At 40.1% G+C, this 15680-nt stretch overlaps 1 protein-coding gene across 3 annotated transcripts in view; it reads left to right on the top strand.

The window, feature by feature from the left end:
- veph1 (ventricular zone expressed PH domain-containing 1) overlaps positions 1 to 15680 on the top strand; it is a 91714-nt gene that overhangs the window by 30078 nt on the left and 45956 nt on the right. For all 3 annotated transcript variants that reach the window (XM_030067810.1, XM_030067808.1, XM_030067809.1), the window contains exons 4-5: positions 7437 to 7600; positions 9707 to 9916. In XM_030067810.1, the coding sequence (XP_029923670.1) occupies positions 7437 to 7600; positions 9707 to 9916 (374 nt within the window). The remainder of the gene's footprint in view (positions 1 to 7436; positions 7601 to 9706; positions 9917 to 15680) is intronic.

Here is a 15680-nt window from a genome sequence, read left to right as displayed (position 1 = left end):
TCTGTCTTTGTCTCTGTCCCTGTCTGAGTCTCACTCTTTGTTGAAACACAGACTTGTTCATTTGGTATCAGAGTTGACCAGCTTTCTCAATCTGCTTTGTGCAGAGCAGTGGAACACACAACAAGGGAAAAAAAAAAAAAAAAAAAAAAAACCCTGAAAAAATAGACTAAAAAAATTGCAAATAAATGTGTTTTTTTCTATATTTTGTCACCAAGTGATAATGCAACAATGATTCAAACTATAAGCCAGTTCATAAAAACTTGTACATTCGTGGATCTAAACTCCTGGTGTCCAGGAATTCTTTACTGGGAAAATCGTGTGATTCAAAGGAAGTGGATTTATGTCTCCAGCAATGCAAACAGTTTGAAAACTCAAATGTCGGTTTGTTTGCAACAATTCAAAGAAGAATTGGGTAGTTAGCATGAGCAGTAAAAGCCACCATGGCTGAACATACTAAGAACCACCTACAGAAACTGAAACGGCCCCAACAGAAAATCTTGGACGTCACAGTCGGTCCTAGACTTTTATTGACAACTGATACAGTACAGTGCAGTGAAACTGAGAATGGTTTCATGCAAATTCGAGTGATTTTTTTCTAAAGTAGTAATGACAAAATATCATATTCCAGAAAAGAGTATCTATTTCAAACATCAGTCCTTTTTATACCATTTTTGCATGGAAGATGAAATACATAGTTAACTTTCTGTGTCTGTGTGTGTGTTTGTGTGAATATGAATATGAATGAAACTGACAGTGGCTCTGGACGTTCATTTCAAGCAGGTTTAATGTATCAGTCTGCTCATAAAAGTCTGGTTCATTTACTACCGTTAGTCAAGCTGATTAACAGCGACACCTGCTGGAGACAAAAAGTTTTTATAACATGGATATCAAATTAAATCACAATCACAAGGTGGCATATGAACAGCACATAAACAAAAATAGCACATTAAAGTAACAGACTAGAATACAATATAGTAATGCAGAGTTGACTATAATGTGTGGAAAGCTAACATATAGCTGATTTGTTGTTAATGCATCTAGCAATCCACTTCTGCTGTGGACAAAGACAGAATCCATTTACTATTTGTTTTAGTGGATCCTTGAAGATGAATGAAATCTTTTCAACATGAAAACTTTGTGTCAAATCATATGGCTTTCCTCACTCGGACATGACCAACGTGAAATGGAAAGGTCTTATATTACCCTGTTGGAGTTTATTTTGTGGTAATGGTCAGCTGGCTGCACATTGTCCTTTATCGTACAGTATTCCAGAAAACACCGTCGGTCTTCTTCACAGCACTCAAGATCAAGTACATGGTTAGGATTTTGGACCTTAGTTTTATGGGCCCCATAGAGAGAACAGTACAATACAGCGAAGAGTTCACAAAGCTGCAGGAGGGAATAACCAAAGAAAAGAAACAATGTTCAGACGGAAGAGAGGGATAAATGAGGAGACACACAGATGACATGATAGCATTAAAAGAAATGTTACGAGAGGTAGTGTGTCCGCTGGGAGACTTTCCTTACAGCGTTGGCCTCTTTTTTCTGATTTTAATCACCGGACACGGTAATGTGCTTCTCCAACAATCCTGAAACCAAAGAATCACTTTCCAAAATTTTTGGCCTTTAAGCCCTGCTTCCTAGTCTTTTCAAATCTATCTGCCTGTTCAAACAAAACAATAATACTACTAAGTGAAACAGATTGGAAAGGGAAAACCACACAGTATACACACATACACACATAAACACAAAATAAATGTACACAAAAAATAAACATTGCAAGTTAAATGCATATTCAAACCATATGGTATTCTATTTGGGGACTTAGGTTTTCCAAGATACTATCAAAGTCATATTATGATATAACATAGACCATGCCCTTCTGTCCATTCAACCATCCAACCGTCTGTCTGTCCACTCAGCACTTAACTTTAAGACAAAGTATCTTGAAGTCTATTGGGCAGATTGTCATGACATTTGGAAAGCACATTCATGCTCCAACTTCGGTGACTTCATATGTGGCCAAAATGTCAACTTTGCACAAAAAAATCACTACATTTAATAAGTAGATTGCCATGATTTGCTTTGTTGAATGCATTCATGCTCCCCAAAGGAAGACTCCTCTTCATTTTCATTTTGCCTTTCCTGTAGCGCCACCTGTTGGCCAAAGTGGATCCTCAGAGGATGAACCCTGTTAGTTTTGGTGACCTTATGACTTTTCCTTTTGCGCCATCCTCAGGGCAAAATATACAAACCCCATTTTCTCACAACTTACATTCCAGTGACATGCACCAAGCCAGCGGGGCACCAGCTGCAGAGCGCCTGCACTTGTAAAATTTAATTTTGTGGTTGTATTTCGCTTATTTTACATTTTTTGAATAGTGTCAAGTCAGTGAACCAAACTGACGCTTAAGGTGAATTTTCTAATTTCCATTCTAACAAAATCCTTCTTCAAACAAAGAGCAAGACAAAGGCAGAAGCCTTTCTTTTCTTCTTTCTTTTATGTGTCAGTTCCCTGTCTTATCTGATCCTCCACACAAAAAAAGATCCATCTCCAGAGGCAAAGCTGTTATTTTTCAACCAAGAAGTGACTTTACACCAAGGGACTATATAGTATCACGCATGCAGATGTGTCAGCCATGCTTACATCTGCAGTTCATTTCTGCTGACTAGGCGGGCAGCGCAGGCGACTGACAAATGTGTCTGTCTGTGACTTGTCAGAGAGTAGGCCAACATCATGGGAGATTCTCTTATTCTCTAGCTATAGGATGAAAGGAAGATGATAATAAGAACTGATTGAACACTTTGTCTTTCGGTCATACCAGCGAGGCAGAAAAGGAGAGAGAAAAACAGAGAGTGTAGGTATGTAGGTTACAGGGAAGGATGATATTCAGTCTAAACACTCCAGGGGAGAGAGTTTGTGTGTGTGAATGATGTGTGTGTGTGTGTGTGTGTGTGTGTGTGTGTGTGTGTGTGTGTGTGTGTGTGTGTGTGTGTGTTCATAATTTCATGAGATTTACTGGACCTGCTCTGGCTTGCTTTTATACACAGTTTACTGAAATATTGCTGACTAGATTCTTTAACTGTTAGTCATGTGGCAAAATAAAAAAAAAAATAAATAAAATAAATAAATAAAATAAAATAAAAACATACATAACTTTCACATACAAAAAAAACCCATAATGCTTTGCAGAGACCCATTTTACATACGTGAAGTAGTTCTTTAAACTGTCTCTACTGTTGCAATGGGGATTTCCTCATTCAATAAAATGCACATAATCGTAAAGATATGGGCTTCCTGGGAGAGCTTTTACTTGTCTGCTGCTTCCTCATCTCACTGTCATCCCTCCCCCATGTGGCTGTTAGGGGGGATTTCGGTGTTGGCTGATGTATGACACACTGGAAATGCATGCATATCATAGCATTAGAGTTTAAAGAAGTCGAACATTAAACGGCCATTGGAAGCAGCTGAAACACATTTGAGTAATAAAGCTATCCAAAACAATCCTGTCAATGTCACTTCTGCTGATATTTTTTTTCCTGTAGGCCTACAACAATAATCTCCTCTGCAGAAGATTTTGGATCATGCTCTCTCAGTAATGTCAAGAGTCACTTTCACAGGGGACCTTTGGAAAAAGTCAAAATTATCTCAAGACATCGACTGATACCTTCTCAAATATGAATGTATGATTTTCCTACCACCACTATCAACTAACTTAGCATGTGTATTTTTATTTTTTATTTATTATTTATTTTTCAAATAATTAGATTTTTGAGGGAATGTGAAAATACACATATGCATATTTTGAAGTGTGTCAAAGCACTATGTTATATTAATGAGAAAGTGATGTAGCTTTATGCTATGTGGAGGGCTGATGGGGCATGCAATGTAAATAAATGCAAATATCATCAACATCATTAGCTGAAGCACTTGAAGACATGACTGGCCCACCTTGTGATTTCACTTCTACACATCTTTTTATACTGCATTTATTTATGACTGCGTCCATATGGGCCTCCTGACTTGTTTTACAGAATTGGAGGGTTGGGTTGTCTGTTAAAACAATCAATTTCAAAACATTATATCGATGTATCTTACGTGCAAAGTTATTAATACTAGTTTGATTCTAGCACATTAGTTCTCGTGCTGGTACCTCAGCTTGTGCTCTTGTCCTTTGGTACGGGTTGTAAAATCTTTTCATCACAGTTTTTGTAATATCTACAACAAGGAAGCATTTGAAAAGCATTTTCCTCATGACTGTTTTAATGGCCTTCTGGGAGGCAAAATTCATCTGCTTAAAGTATCTTATTGTGAAGGGACAATGGCAGCATAGATGACCCAGCAGCTTCATGAAGATCATTTTCCATAAAAAAGTACACAACTGTTTTTCCAGAATCTGTGGATTTTATCTGATCCACCTTTTTATTTCAATCCGTTTCTTTTTTAGCGTCTCACAAATGTTTCCTTTGTGTGCTGAAGAACAGAAAAGGTCATTACAGTATATTTTACTCAGCTCTGTTGGTCACAATGATACGTTGGGTGTATGCTGGAATGAAGGTATGAAGGTCACTCATACACACACGCACACACAACCGCCTAATGCTGACCCAGCAGCTACAGATGTGGTAACCTTTTGGGAGACACAAGTGAGAATGAAATAAGGATATTTTACAGTAATGAAAACAAAATGAGGATCATTAAGAAGCCAGTGCAGGAGTGTATTTTCAGTGATTTTGTCTCACCAGTACATACATAGCGCATATGCATACACACACATATGTAGTTGATATGTTTGCATGCATGTGCCTGAGGGTGCAGTATTAGGGCTCCATAAATCCTCCACTTGAGTGTGTTCCTGTGCAGACTGTCGTCTCCTCCTGCCCTTTAACATTCCACCGAACAGACCTGTAAATCTACAGCCTCCACTTCACGGTCATTACTAACTCCCTCTCTGCACAGTCACTGTATCTGTCGCTTTTTTACGATGATTCTTGTCTCAAGTGCAGGGAAAGGGTGTGTGAGCATGTGTGTGAGTGTGTGTGTGTATCTAAATACGAACATCAAAGAGGACCTATAAAGACATTGCCCAGGGGAACTCCTTTCGTTGTTGTGGTTTATTTGCAGGTTTGGCTGATAGCGGCCAAGTGTGTGTCTGTGTTTGTGTGTTTGTGTGTGTGTGTGTGTATGTGTGTGTCTAGCTATAGATAATACTAACAGAAAGGGACACCAGGAAGAGCCAGTGGCCATCAGCTACACATTTATATGCTCTCTTCCCCTCTTTTACCCACTTTCATTTTCTTTTTCTGTTCATTAGTTACACCAGTTAGGCACAGTATGTCCTTTCTGTTGAATGGTAGCAGTTGGCGGTAACAGATTTACAACTACAGTATGCTTTGTGCACACAGCCTGTGCTTAAAATGATTTATAGCTGTGAACTGATGTACCTTAGTGTGAAACTATTTATTTAACATGGGGTTTGGGATGGTTTACTTCAGTTCCTGTTCCAGGTTGAGATATACCAGCAACTGTATAGCAGGCAAAACATAGATAAATACATTTTTGATATTGGATAAAAAGAGGGAGGTTAAAGATTTTATCATGTTTGAACATTTAAAGTACCAGGCAAGTTATAGAATCAGCAGCTTTTTCACCTTGATCAGCTAAGGAACCAGGTACATAAAAAACACCATGTTTCAATGCATGTTGTGATACAGTAGACCATATGTTATTGATAAATCATCCACTCCCTCTATTGTCAATGCAAAGACATGCATGAGAAAAAAAGCATTGTTTAAATTGTAAAAGTTTTTGATGTATTTGACAGTAATGTGATGAGTAAAGAACAATGGGACTGAAAAAGTTAATAGTAAACTACATAATTACCAAGTGAAGGTTGGCAGAACACCGGGCTTGGTTTTGAAAAGCAGTGACGATTTATGGTGGAATAAGAGGATGGGGAATTTCCTTCTTTGCAGTTTTCCTCATTTGAGACAGATGCGATTACAAGCAGAAGCTGACCTGCTCACCTTCCCATTATCAGTTTCTGTTTCTCAATTTCTCACTGAATATGACGTGTGTTGAAGCGCATACAGAGTCTGTCTTTGCATGCCTATCTACACCCTTTTGACCTCTCATATTAGTTGGCAAACATTTATCTTTCCATCACGGACAGACCTGTAACCTGACTAACACCTCTCTCTAGAGGCTTATTACACAGCCGGTTTGAAACAAATCACGATAACAATCACAGCTGATGGTGTAGCAAGTAGAGGGGCAATGCATGTTCATTTGACTGGCAGGCGAGGGGAGAATTCAAACATGAGACCCATTCAAAACCAGTGCTCATAATTTGACTGAATGCTGGCAAATGAAAGGAACCTGTCCAGACTCAAAGTGATGACTCCTTGTTGTCTCACACAGTTGGCGTCAGCCAGGCTAGCCCTATCTACAGCTGTTATCAACACACACCTAGAAGTCTTACGTCTAAGTTTCTTCTGTTTTTACTGTTTGACACGTACACTGTGCTTATGCTAACTGGTCTTTTAATCGATTCTGCTCAACTAATGTTACTCAAAGCAAGTGACTGACATCTAAGTTACATTTTGCCAAATTTATATCCATCCATCTGTTCATCTGTTCGCCCTGTTCTCAAACACGGGACTACAAAAAAACCCAAAACAGTCAACAACATAAGGATGAGAACATCAACAAACAAGACCAAAAAATCTTGGCATTGATCACATAGGCGTTCCCTGTGTTTTTCTCATCCACAACAGTCCCATGCTTTAGGCCCCGCGGTGTCTAAGGCATCCACATTTACTTGACATGTATAATTAGCCCCAAAATTTACATCACAAACAATTTTACTTGTTGTCTGATGGCTTTTGGTTCATTTTGGAGCACAAAAACCATTGTTGGAAAGCTAAAAATGTCAGCAATAATGGAGCTATCATTTGAAGACAAGGGTCTTTGTTCAGCGATGTGAATCATTTTAAGATGTTTGATACGTGAGTCAAGGGCTGTTGGGTAATGTTGTGGGTTTTGTTGGGCTGCTTACTGATTTGCAAATGGCTTTATATCCGCTCATGCGTCAGCACTGGCATTCTTTTTTCCCGCATCAGCATCGCTGAGGGAGTATGGACACAAATGGAGAAAGTTTGGTTCCTAGACACAGATGTTGGACCGTGACAGGACATATATGAAGAATTACTCACAGACAGTTGCACACATACTCCTGTTGCAATCCATTTGGGTCAGTGTCTATGGACAGTTTTTACCACACTTGGTTGTCTGGGTTCACCCTGTATTATGGCACAAAGGACAGTCAAATCATATCCTGACATCCTGGGTGCTGATTAATGCCTTAAACTTTACTTTTGCCATTTTATGCCAATAAAGAGCCACAGTTTGAATCTTTCTATCCTCTGTCCACAAGGTAACCACATGCTGTTACGAGTGCTGCCTTCAGTCTATCCAAAACAGCCTGATGCCATCCACCGTCACCTAGGCAACCTTACTGCGATGATGTCACAGCTGGAGTCACCAGAGCAACAACACCTGATCAGGCTCATTCAGATTGTTGCTGAAAAACATCCACTTGTAAGTGTGTGTGTGGGTTTATATGTAACATGAAGAGTCTTTGGCTTACAAAAAGGTGTTTGTGTGTGTCTGTGTGTGTGTGTGTGTGTGATTTTTGATGTGCATGCACGTGTTGCAACTTTTGAAAGTTGCTAGTTGGAATTTTCTTCATATATGGCAAGTTTACTCATTGTCCCTTTCAAAGTTGCTAAATCCCGTAACGTGCCAGTGCTGTAACAGTGAAAGTTAATGGAACGGAGTCAGAAATGAGGAAATGGAACAGCACATTCAGAGTTCACATTACTCACCAGGAATTCCCTCCATCAAACATGTTGGACTGCTGCAGAATATTGTTGAAGATAAGGGGCATACAGAGTGCACATGGATAAAACATGGATTCTCACACATCTGTAACAGCCTGGTGAGACAAAACCAGCCATGATTATTATCGTCTCCAACAACAGAGGATGGAGGAAGGGACTATGAATCAGGCACCATTTGTCCGTCTGAGGCTCTGCTGCTTGGTTATGGATGAAACTTGGAGGGGGGGATGATGGATTTTGACACTGGGGTCATAGAAATTGAAATGGGTGGAACCGGCGTTGGCCTTTGGTTCATGGCAAATCCGAGTATTTCCAGATGGCTCATCTTGCCGTGGCAACAAAATGTACATGTTCGATGATGTCACCGCATCGGCAGAAGAGTTTACATCGGGAGACCTGTTGCATGGCTAACGGAAACATGTTCTGTCCTCACAAGAAAATTTTAAAAAAGAATTGTGAAAATAAACTTGTGGCTGTTGATTTTGATTCTGTTTTTTTTTTTTTTTTTTTTTTTTTTCAGTGTTGGTTTTAGAAGGAATTTAGGTTGATGGAGGCTTTGCCAGAACATTATTCATTAACTTTGTTTACAACAATGCAGCTAAGTGGGATTAAAACTAATGTTAACATTAGTCTGAGATAAGCTATGAATTAGCTTGCAAAATGTTTTAAATAATAAACTCTTCTGCCAACACCAGTGAATGCTACAGCTGTTGCCTTGACAAGGTGAATCAGCCAGAAATAATCTGATTTGCTGTGAAACAAAGGCCCAGAAAGGCTGATGCCGGTTTCATTCATTTTCTATGGGTCCAGCATTTTGATTATCAATCTGATCGGCCCACCACTGTACCGCCACCAGGGCCCTTAGCTTCATGCTCGATATCTTCATCACTGCTGGGTCAAATCTGATGAACCTTTGGGGAATGATGCGTTGTTAAACTGGTATCCAGTATCCAAAAAATGAAACTGACCAGCCAACCACAACGCCACGAACAGGCCAAGGTCTACCATCCTTCAAGCAACAGTGTCTCAGACACTGCACATCTCTCTCTCTCACACACACACACACACACACACACCAACCTTATCCATTAACATCCACAGATGAAACATCCACTCATTAAAATTGAAAGGGAATTACTCAGTCATCATTTTTGACTAGATTCAAATAAGACTATCATATTTTTTTGGCATGTAATAAACAATCAGTCATTTCCAAGTGTTTCCAGTACTATTCTATTGTTAAATGAGTCACTTGGTTGGTTACATAACCAGATTAATTTTCAGTAGAACAAGTCAAAATCTTTATCCCTGAAGAATGGATAGCCGATAATAACGTGATAATTGTTCTGAGTAAGTGACTCATAACGTAGCAGGAGGAAGGCCAGTAACAGTGAGCATTGTTGGTCCCATCCATTCCAGTCTAGTCCAGTACAACCAGTCCAGATAATGAGGAGGAAATGCCACCCATTGAGTTTGTCCAGACAGTCTTACAGTCAAGCTTTTGTTTATTATTAGACAGCAGCTGGGGTATTCAGCTCAATCCAAGGTCACTCCTCTCATCTCTGGGCTTCGCTGAAGTCACATTGGGCCACTGTTTTTTCCACCATAGGCACATTATTCTGTGAGGGTTTGCCCTGCCCGTTTCTATGTGTGCATGTGTGTGTGTCTGTGTGTGCGTGTGAGTTGGAGTGGTGTTAGTTCCCAATTAATAGCATGCATTTGTTAACAGTGGCAGAATGTGCCTACTGTTCTAATTAAGCCTGAAAGTCATGATTCCCAACACTTTCTTGTTTATTTCTCACAGATGCTGAGCCCCCAGGTCCCTTCCCTGGTTAGTTACCTTGGCAACCATTCCTTAACTGAGGCCTTACTGGGCGCACTGGTTGATGTGTCACAGGCCAGCCCGTCCTCACTGGTCAGCTTCCTCCCTGCGCTGAGGATGGTGGGACAGCAGTGTCCTGCCCTTTTGGGTCATGTGGCAAAGATCCATGGAGCAGTGGGCATTATCAGTGAGGTACAAATACACACAGGGTACACACACATACACACACACACACACACACACACATACACATACATAGCTCACCATGTGGACACACATTCACTCACTCACTCATTTTTCTAATCATTCCCCAAATGTTTTTTTCCCAGCATCCGCTGTCCATTGTCTGTTCCCTTGCCAACACTTTGTTCGCTGTTTTCTCGCTCCCTCCATCTCTTCTGCACTCCTGTTATCTCTTTGCTCCTCTCTCCCTCCCTTCTTCCTCTTGATCACTCTTCTTCTCTGTCATCTGTTTTATCTAAAGCCAGTGCTGGGGAAATAATTTAGATTTGTATCAAGTTTTGAAGTTATTCCTAAGTAATAGTAACTTGTTGGAATGCTTTAGCATTACCCACTTCAAAAACATGCTGTATGCATGTGTCATGTGCTTGCAAATATGTTATTGGTTATAATTTTAAAATGCAACGCAAGACTTTTTTTTTTTTTTTTTTTTTTTACCATGGGATTATTTAGTCATCAGTTTCCACAAACAAAAATGTGAGCAATGTGAAAAAATAGCAGCAACAACAACCTAAGGTAAAAAGTAAGTATTCATATACTACAACAATTTAAGAACTAATATAATACATTATTAGTTGCCACAAAAAGGTAATATAAGCACTCTAACAAAGTACCACATCACCTCCAACTCTATTCAGTTCAGCTATGCTATGCATTTGTTATTCCAATGTGGCTTTTAACAACTCCACATGAAGTTAATTCAGACTTTATGAGATCATATTCCTGTGCATTCACATTTGGAAAGAAAATGTCCCTTTTGCATCATCGTTTGAACATGATGTATGTCTGCGTTACTTTTTTCCACCCTTACCCTTTAAATCTTTATATTGTTCAGCTGTGCATGGCGGACTGTTTAAAACTGTGATGATAATATGAGACTGGAATCCTCGTAAAAAAGCATAAGCACTTAAAAAATACAAATCTATATCTATATCTCTATCTGTATCCGTATCTATATCCATTTAACTATATCTATTTATCTATCTATGTCTATCTATCTATCTATCTCTGTATCTATACACACAGATATGCTATAAAGGTGGACAAACATAAACAAACATAACAAACAAACAACAAAAAGTGGAATCAAAAATAATCTTAATACAGCAAAAACCATTTCAAACTTTTTTGCTTGCTTTCATTTAATCGCACAATTGAGAGCAAATACATTTCTCATGCATTTTATAGTTTCTCACCTTTTCTGTTTCATAATGCAAACCTTTTTCACTTCTTTTCATTTCTTTTCCATGATCTGATAGTGATGTGAGTGAAATGTGAACTTTGTGCAGCCAAACCTTTTGCTCACTTGTGCTTTGCTGTGACTGGATGATAAAAATCTTGTTGAAGCAACAAGTGAATCCATGGCCTGTATCTCCGTGGGCAACAGCCAGAGCTTTGGTGTTGATACAAAGAGCGGAACTGTGTGTTTCAGTAGGACTTAGTCTGCTTGGCAGTGAATGTCTTCACACACACACACACATACACAGATGTGCACGGTACAATACACAGAGAGTGATTATTTTAATGATTATGGAGGAAGGCTGCACTGCTCTCACCTGACTTGTTCTCTGTTGTACTGCCAAGTATAAAATACACACACACACATACACACACACACACACACAGACACACACACATACTCCCACACGCATACATATGCTACTGACCAGAAAGTCCAGAGGGTTTGACTGACTCACTCCTATCTCAGTGTGCGGAGAAAGTGTCCACCCAAAACAAACCCATGCACAGAGTCAGCATGTGTCTTGTGTGAGCGACACCTGAACAGACAGTGTATAAGCTGTAACCTAACTGTGCAGCTATTAGACAGCTTAAAGGAACATGAGCCTGCAGAAAGACACTTTGTTCTGCATGCTCTGAGGCAGGGAGGTTCAGCTGCATCAGAGAGGACAAAATGTGCAGAGCAAAGTGTATGGGATTTGGAAGCATGCTCTCCTGACATCACTGTCTTTCAAAAACAGCTTTTTCAAATATGAGCATGCGTTAAATGCATGATGACAATGTTTAAATCGTATTGTCACCCATGCATGAAATGTTTGCGCATGTGTGTTTTTTGTACCACTAATAATAATAATAATAATAATAATAATAGTGCACTTTATTGAGAGACCATTTAAAGTCCTGAGTCATATGTTTAGAATGATGATTAATATGCCTTATAATGGATCATATCCATTTTTCAGTAAAGCGCCTTCTCAGATGTAATTAAACCATCATTTTACACCTTTGGTAAAATGACGAAAGACATCAAAATTCATTTTGTGGGAAACTGAATTTGTCCCAAGCAGCTCATTTTGGTCAGTGCGGGGTTAAAGAGCTGCTGGCCGTGCACTTGGCCGCACTTTCTCCCCCGACAGCTCTTTTTTGGAAGCGCCTCAGCCCTTCCTCGCCTTTGTTTCAAGCTCTCTGCTGGTGGTTGTGGATGAATTAACCCAGCTAGTTCACCAAACCACAGGGTGGTGTCACTGCTGACTGATGGGCCGAGGGAGGTGTGAGGGGTGGTGTGGGGGCACAGACTGCACAGACAGTGACTCACACACACACTTACACGGTACTGTACATAAACATATAGGCTCACACACACACACACACACACACACACTCCTGGGTCACACTGTACAGGATGAGGTGATCCTGCATTCAGTTGTGATCGCTTGTGGGAGGTTGACATATGACATCAAATCATGAACTGGGGCTTGACACAACTTGACTGGCTTCATGATAAATAACTCCAGCCTCAGCCAAATTGTGTTTTCCTACAAAGAAATTGTAAATCCTATGTTCCAACATGCAGTTAAACTCTTGTTTTATCAGCCGCCATTCATTCCTTCTCCCTTTCGTCACACACGGCAGAAGGACAAGACATCAAGAGTAAAGTTTTGAGTGATGAAACAGAGGAAGGAAAAAGAGGCAGAGAGTACATGGGCATCGGTGAAAGAAAGTTATATGAAAAAGGCGCAGAGGGATTATAAGTGTGTGTGTGTGTGTGTGTCTGTGTCTGTGTGTGTGTTTGTGAGTGAGGTGAAGGTAACAGGAGGACAGGGTGTGAAGGCTCCATCATTTTCTCTTGAGATCCATTTAAGGCAGTTTAACGACACTTTGGGGATATTAAGAAAAGGGGAAAATATGACATGTATTTGATGATTTGTGGCCCCTCCCTCCATATGCATATATACACACACACACTCACATACACACACGTGTAAATATACAGGCATGTAGAGATGGTGGAGTTGGAAACCATAATGAAGTTTTCTGTTTCCTTCTGTCTCAGCCAATCTTTTCCTCCGAAAGCTCCCTCCTCAAACTTTGCGTCCAAAAACTTGCCAACCAACTTCAACACACACACACACGCACACACACGCACACACACAGAGTTGGTCGGACCTCAGTGCCCTGTCTTTCTTCACATTGGAACCATTTGGAAAATAACCCATGGTTTTCTGGGAAATGCCTCTGCTGAGGCCTCCTGGTGATGGCAGTGCAGAATGCCTCCTGTGGGTCGGTGTGTGTGCCCTGACTACACACACACACACACACACACACATACACACAGGCCCACACATGCACACACACTAATACGCCCTCTGCCCCTTTTAATTTTTTCCTATTTTGTGATACTCTTGTACGTTCCTTTAACTGGATTGCACAACACTCTTACTGGCTTCCCTCTCCCCCTTAAGGGAATTAATCTGCTAGGTTAGGTGGGACTACATCAGTAACACATACATATTTAACCTAGCTGTTTTCTCAGAGACATGGATTTACTCAAAATTAAAGGAAAAAAAGGTGTGCTACATCTTTCATGGACTGGCTCTGCTGTATCAGAGCCACTGTAATTGTCATGTTTCATCATTTGTGGTCAGATGTGACATTTTTGACAAGAGAAGCTAAATATTTCAAGGTTTTTAATGAGGGAATATTGCTTCTGTTGGACAGAGAATTCATTGTTTGTGTCTTTATCCTTCCTGCCAGATAGAAATTGAATTATACAATATTTGTGTTAGTTTACCCATCCCTGCCGAGATTCTCTATGATTGTCGCAAGTGATTAATTGTTTCCCTGGGAAGGAAAACACACATTAATGCACACCTACACACACACACACACACACACACACACACACACTGGTATCTCCGGGGGCTTGCTAGTGAAAGAGTTGGTGGTTGTGTGCCAGACTGTGGCTCCAGGGAAAGCAGGGAGATCAGTGTGCTGATCGACAATCAAGGGAAACCAAGCGACCGAACAAACAACAGTGAAGAGAGAAAGAAAAACAGGTTAGAGAGCAGAGACAGGATTTGGCTTGTCACTGGACCACTGCAGTGTTTTTTTCTATTTTCCATTTTTATGTAATTTTTTATGGTCAACTAGGAATCATTCAACATTTAAATGCAGTTGTTCAACAGATTTCTCAAGCACATAGACACTTATATACCTATGAACACACACACACACACACACACACACACACACAAACACACATACATCTGCTACTGCTGGAGCAGATTGGCTCTCAGAGTTGTTGGAATAATAATAATGGAGTGACAGAAGCGGACAAGCTAAATTGTTTGTTGTCTCAGAGGATGTGTTTATTTGTGAAATGTGTGTGTGTGTGTGTGTGTGTGTGTGAGGCAGAAAGAGCTAGTTCCTCATCCAAATCCTTACTTGTGCTGTCAAATCGCCACTTTGGAGGAGCCTCTGTTCTTTTGCCATCATTTTTTGGGGAATGTGACAATTCATAATCAAACACAACAGCACGGAGCTAGTCTCCTGGTAGTTTCAGGATTTCTTTGGTTTTTTGTTCCTCGGTGCTGTCCCCAAGCTCTCTGTTACTGTCCTTTTTCTGGAAGATCTTATATAAGAATTTGTCGAAAGAGTTTACATAAGAATGTTTCCATCACTTGTCGGCCCAGGTTGTATATATATATATATATATATATATATATATATATATATATATGTATATGTGTGTGTGTTAATTGAGTGTGTTAAGTGTTTTTGCTTTTTGTTTTTTTGATAGACAAATGCTCTGATTTTGATCTACTTTTCGGAAAGTATCATAAACCTTGCCAGACTCCTAACATTGTCAAAATGTTTTATCACTTCTAAGATGAAGCTGACGAATGTTCTTTTTATGTTTGGTATCACAGCAAGTCCAAACCATCTTCATACAGTAATAAAAGCCTGAAACTTTGTACACAAGTGCCCTACATTCACCTAAAATATATGAGGTCACTTGAAAATACCTGCAACCTGCTGAATCCTTTTTGTAGTCCAAAATTTTTACCAGCTCTTACATACCTACTTGGCATGTTGATAGGATATAGAGTTAGAGTCAAGTTCTGTCTTTTTTTCTGGTGGTTTTAGTGTCCACTTTTATATTTAGTCACCTGAGAGTCCCAGCACAGTGAAACATGTCCAAACTGTTCAGTAGATACATTCCTCTGTCCTGCTGAGATGGGGTTGACACCTGTAATCACAGGTTGGCTGCCGCTCTCTCCATCTTTCTGTCCTTCTATCAATCAATCATAAGTTTGTCTCACAGCGAGAGCAGAGACAACTCTTTGAACTCAGTCCTGGGCTGTAACTGGGCTTTGTAATCGGGCTGTGGTCTTGGTCTTAAACCCCACATGAGAGGTTGAGGAGATGCTGCGGTGTGAATAAGAGGAGAGGAGGAGACGCTCAGAACAAAAAGGTG

Source organism: Myripristis murdjan, chromosome 13, assembly GCF_902150065.1.
Source record: "Myripristis murdjan chromosome 13, fMyrMur1.1, whole genome shotgun sequence".
Lineage (NCBI taxonomy): Eukaryota > Metazoa > Chordata > Actinopteri > Holocentriformes > Holocentridae > Myripristis > Myripristis murdjan.
Note: the sequence above shows the minus strand (reverse complement) of the source record. Positions and strands in the feature narration are given on the sequence as shown.